Consider the following 6,129-nt stretch of genomic DNA (forward strand, 5'->3'; position numbering starts at 1 on the left):
ATTCGGCCAATCACAATGCATTGGATAGCTGGCCAATCAGAGCACACCTCGCTTTTTTAGAACGATGAGCTTTGTAAAAATCGACGTGTTTCAGAAAGGCGGGGCATAGTGGAGAAACAATAATGTACAGTATGTGGAAAATAATGTGTTTTTTGAACCTTAAACCGCATAAACACATTGCATTACACCAAATACACAAAATAATGTTCTTTTTAGCAACGTCATATGACCCCTTTAACAGGTGAAGTTGTCAACTTGTTTATAGCTAACTATTTAAATAATAACATCCAGATTAATGGTGAAAACATTTTAAGGCAGGGGTGGGCAAATCTGGCAGTTGGGGGTACATTCACACTACAACGATTGTACTAAAAATGCATTTTTTTGTGTTTTGTGTACAGAATGATTCCCATTCACATGGACCTATGAAAACGACTAAAAAATGCTGTATTATGCACATCAGACCAGTAGTTGGCGATGTCACTTTGTAAAGAAACACTACGCATATATGCATTCCTACAGACTGAACATGTAATATGCATGCAAATGACGTCACCATTTACACAAATTTATGTTTTTGTAGTTTACATGAGATAATGGTTTCATTTTCAAAAACTTGCACTTTGAAACCCGTTTTCAAAAGTTTGCATTTTCAGGCCCCCAAAACACAAAACACATGTCTCTGTGTAAATGAACCGCCAAAACACATTTTTGGTTTTAGTTGACAAGTTTTGTTTTTAGTTGGAAATGGAGTTGCGTAAACACCCGCTAGAATAAACCCCTAAGATAGGATCTCAACAGGACAGAGATGCACAGCCCTTTTTTAAGGTAACTCTATTATATATAGCATGTTACGTACAATGAAAATACGTGCAAAAATGCTTCTAGCCTTAGGAGTATGGTTTTCATCTAGTCAACTAAACAGAATCTAATACTGACCCTGGCTTTAGTATAACACGTGTGAATCCTTACCCATGGCTGTGTCATATGAGTTGGGGAAGCTCTTGTCCGTCCTCTGTCGCATGAACACCCAGGTGTTATTGACGAACGTGCACTCAATTATTTTATTATCATAATGCTTCAGGTCTCTTGTTATCTGGAGTGAAAAAGAATAATGGGGCATCAAGCACGAGCATGAATTTAGAGAGAGAAATCACAGTTGCATCATTCAAACCAAACAGCGTTCTTGCAAACGTGTACAAACCATTTTGTTGAGGTTTTTTTTATTGTATTAGTATTTTGGGGATTTTTCATGTCATTTTATTTATAATGAATGTAGTCAGATGAAGAAAACAGATCAATATATCAGCAAAGCTGATTAAGATCGCGTAGTCCAAAAAACCATCAATTAACACGTGTGTCGAATCCTGCTCCTGCAGAGTTTAGCTCCAACCCCAGTTAAACACACATGAATCAGCTAATCAAGGTCTTCAGGGTTACTAGAATCTTTCAGGCGGTTTAAGTTTGAGCTAAACTCTGCAGGACATTGGTCCTCCATGAGCAGGTTTGGACATCCCTGCATTAACAGAAGATTTCATTCCTTCTTGTATCATTACAAAATCTTCTGACAGCTTTGTCAGCCTGGTTTTTGCAAGTTTTGAGTTAAACTTTTGTGTATGCTTCTTTTGTCGTCATTAAATTGTATTAGGTATTTAAAAAACATTTTTTTTTGACCACAACAGGAAATTATGCAGGATCAGTTTCGGGGCATGGATACGAACCAAAATCTCTCAGTTAAATGGGAGGGAGTGAGCTGGCAGTAAAGCCGCCCCCTTCTGGGCCTATTGGCATGATGGGATGAATAAATACCCTCACCATCCAACAGTGAAGGGCATCTGTGAGCACAGAGGGGAAGCTGAACATTTCAGGACTGACATACACACACAGCAATATTCCAAGGATTAATTAACCTTTGGTGGTACGGTACCTTTCCTCGCAAAAATACAACCATCCACACCAGAGCGTCTATACACATACAGTCTGGCTGAAGCTGAGAGAACGCAAACACCGACCACTTAACAGACTCCGGCAGATTAGAACACAGCCAAATATAATAGAGGCGGTAGGCCAAAGATTCTGCGCACACGCTTTTCACACCCCACACAACCACATACGCACGACCGTGGCAGAGATCCAGGGATGTTGTTCGGCTTTCGTCTGGCACGGTACATGATGCTCCTGTTAGTTTTGGATCGGACCATCATGACACTCCGTTCACCCTCTTGAAGTCCTGGCAGCCATTTACAAACACCACACGGCGCCTAAAGCAGCCAAATCCACTCCATTACAGCTAAAGCCTGCCAAACACCTTCAGTTTGTAATGATAATACGGCAGTCGGCAATAAAAAAGTAAATCAATTTCATGAAAGTAACAGTCAGGGGATAGCAGTCCCTCCAAACAAATTTTGGCAAATAATCATTGCATTTTAAGACTGCTAAGAAAACACTGTAAGCAGACACAAAATGGTTGCATTGACAACACACAAACGCCAAGTGACAGCCCTACTATGGCTACTGCCTATCTACCATCATGTGCCTTTCAGCAAATCAGGCGTGACTATCATGTAATTAATATTCATGAGTCAAGCATTTTGAGATGATTTATACACCCCGTTTAAACAAAATCAACAACTGCAACACGAATATTGAAAATTAACTCTATATAACAGGTTGATTTAGTTTTTCTGTCCCACTCAGATGAAAGCGCTCTGTCTTGGTGAAATGGAATGATTTGGGAAGCCCTATATCAGACATGACTTGGACTCGTGAACAAAAGTCTCTATGTATAACAAGGAGAAATGGCTGTTTTCTTGAAATTCTGTTCCACAATTCGGATAAGGAGTCTTTTGTGCACTTTTTTTTCTTGCGTGATTCAGTGGCGAGGCCAGAAATCCCCAAGAGGGTGGGACCTTAGTGAAATGGAGTGGACCTCTATTCTGTGCCCATTCTCAAATTTCATTATTGACTTCAAATAATGACTATTTCTTTAGCATTTCTAAACAACAGTTGCTTGTAGTATACAGCACAATGTACGGTACAAATTCACTTTAGTGAAAGTGAAAAAAGTGACGCGACGTGGCCAAGTATGGTGACCCATACTCGGAATTAGTGCTCTGCATTTATCCCATCCAAAGTGCACACACACAGCAGTGAACACACACACAGTTCGACTTTTTAATATGTAATAGTGCAGTGCTGGAGTTTTGCATTTTGCATTGCGGCATGAAAAAGTTATGCCAACTGCTTTACAGTGTTTTCCTGTTAATTGTGTTATTAACACTGGTGATATGTTTTGTTGCCCCTTTCAATTATGTAAAACAAAAAATTATGTCAACACACTGAAAATTATACATACAAAACCATTTATTTTTCCAAGAAACAGCGCAACATTTTGACCACTCAGGTCTTCGTCAGGCACCTGACAGGTCGAAACGTTGTGCTGTTTCTTGGAAATAATAATAATTCCTGTGCACCTTTTTATCCATCTTTTGCAAAGAATAGAGGCTGCGTTGGAGGGTTTTGATAGTATTTTGGGCGCTGGGTCATATCGCTATAAACCACACAACTATACAATTTGCATAAAGAGAAAGCTGAAAACCATCAGAAGTGCAAAAAGAAAAAGATTGATTACATGGAGATAGATGACATGTATAGCATGCGGTAAGGAACATTTTTCTGTTTATGATATATCATACAGCTAGACCTACAACGATAAGACATTTCCAAGATTTCGAGTAAAATCACAGACTTTGCTTGTCCCATGCTAATGCACCACACAAAATTCAGATGTGGGGGGTTTTCACATGAGGTCCCCAGATAATACTAATCCCGTGCGAATAGGGCTATAGAGTGTGTTGGATGTTAAAGATGCCACACGCTAACTTAACATACCTCACCATTCATTCTGCAGAGACTCTTTACCCAGATAAATATTCCATGAATAAAAAACAGAATATATGACTGATGAACCCTCAACTTTCCCACTGAGATATCAATTTATCGTATTTCACAGTGTTGCTGTGAGAGAAATAATCACTCTAAAAGTGAGACAAGACCACTCATTATGGAACAATTATCTGTCGAGAGCAATGGACAACCTAGTAAGCCAAAACTAATCGAAATTGTGGTCATGTTTACATGCGTGAAATGAAAATTAAATCAAATAAAATCGCATGCATGCACATTATGTGAGCTATGATTATTCTTCAATTGTGTTTAATTTCCAGCCATTAGTACATTCCTGCATCTTGATTGATTGAGTGGAGCAGTGGCTCGTACAATCCACTGCAGCACAATGCCAACAACTGCTTTCCTGTCCTCGTCTATAAAAACTCCTTGTCCACATTTATTTGCTAAATAAACCGAATAAGTTAATAAACATTAAATGAAGGCATAGACATAGTCAGTACAGTAGCATGTCATACGTGGTTTTGAGTGAAAGAAAACAATAACCAGCTACCATAGTTACCCATTAATTTTCTACCGAGTGTGCATTTCAGAAAACTAGCCTAAATGTTGTTTAGAGGGTTTCTTGCCAACTAAAGAAAAAAAGCTATTTCCAAAAAATAAATCAGACTTGGATTCATGACAAAGCAGATTTGTAAACACAGACAGTAACTCCAAACGGCACGTTAGCCCAACAAAATAGTGCTCTTCATGTGAAGTGTATGTGAGACTTAACGCACAATTGATTCCAATAGAGCTTGCATTAACATGCTGCTAAGATAATAACTCTGTATTAAAAATAAAAAGAATCCACAACATTTCTGAACTAATGTATTTATAATCAGTGTTTATCTCACTCCATCTTCTATCTTTTTGTTTATTTATTTATTATTATTATTATTTTATTCAGGGACAATATATATTAATATTACAGAATGAATGTAAAATGTGCCAGATTTAGCCAGGATAATTAACCAAGGTAATCTGTAGTTGATGTAAAAAGAAAAAAGTTTTCAATATATAAATACAAAATTATTACGCTAAAATCCCTATAAATATTCATATTCAATTTTGATTTGACAACCAAATGTTTTCATTTCTAGAGAAACCACAATGACTGTTTTTTTGTTTTTAATTCTGTTAGGGTCTATTCCAGTCATTGCCTGGGTTCGTTACAATCGCCCCTTGTAGCAGCACTTGTGTACCTTCCTATTATTTGATTTATGAATATGGGTGGAACAAAACTTAAGAATCTTAAAAACAACACTAAATCAGCAAATTGAAAGTGTTTACATCCAGTGCAAATAAATAAATAAATAAATAAATACAAAAAAAAATAAAAACAATGGAAACTATTTGGCTTTGTGTCTAATACCTTGAGCCTTTTTGAACAGGCTTAGGAATAGACTTAAAGGTGCAGTAGGAGATCTTGGAAAATGCTAACTATAGCCTGATAGCACTGAAAGCGAACGTCCCACCCTCCCTGCAAATTGCCGTCCAAAGCCACGCCCCCTGAACGCATATACGCACACCAGACGACCAGAGACAACATTACTACAATACATCATGTGTCATTCACCGGTGAAAAAACTTTATAGCACAGTTAGTCAAAGTCAGGGGTGTGAAGTAACGAATTACAAATACTCACGTTACAGTAATTAAGTAGTTTTTATCAGTTATTGTACTTTTTTGAGTAGTTTAAAAATTGTGTACTTTTACTTTTACTTGAGTACATTTTAAGTGATGTATCGGTACTTTTACTCGGCTATTTTCCTCCGTTTGTGGTCGTTACATTCTTATTTTAATTTTATCCATCAACGTGATTGGATAGATAGTAATAGGTCTCGTAACTTTCGTCAAATCAAATTGTGCATAGAAAACGTTAACTGCCAACTGTTTCATGGCTGCTGGAAGTGCATTCTTCATGCATCAATTCTGTCGCATCTTCCTCTAACTTAATATGTTAAGGTAAATTTCGGATTTCTGCTTACTAAATGATTTGTATATAGGCTTGGCTATCCACACGACCTGAAATTTGGTGTGAGGTTGCGGGTATTGCATCATACAGTGTTAACTCCCGCAAGTATTTTTGCTGCTTCTCTTGATGCCCTTTCAAATGAAAAAGCTACTACAGTTGCCAGTTTCTTCAGTGAGCTAAGTGCCCTATAACTCCTTGCTACCCCC

At 37.7% G+C, this 6,129-nt stretch overlaps 1 protein-coding gene across 1 annotated transcript in view; it reads right to left on the reverse strand.

Moving 5' to 3' along the window:
• The window catches only part of LOC107742988 (mRNA-capping enzyme), a 119,045-nt gene that overhangs the window by 1,542 nt on the left and 111,374 nt on the right, over nucleotides 1–6,129 (reverse strand). Inside the window, exon 15 of the mRNA XM_016556081.1 lies at nucleotides 973–1,096. Within this exon, the coding sequence (XP_016411567.1) occupies nucleotides 973–1,096 (124 nt within the window). The remainder of the gene's footprint in view (nucleotides 1–972; nucleotides 1,097–6,129) is intronic.

This window comes from Sinocyclocheilus rhinocerous, unplaced genomic scaffold (genome assembly GCF_001515625.1).
Source record: "Sinocyclocheilus rhinocerous isolate Xijiao unplaced genomic scaffold, SAMN03320098_v1.1 scaffold617, whole genome shotgun sequence".
Lineage (NCBI taxonomy): Eukaryota > Metazoa > Chordata > Actinopteri > Cypriniformes > Cyprinidae > Sinocyclocheilus > Sinocyclocheilus rhinocerous.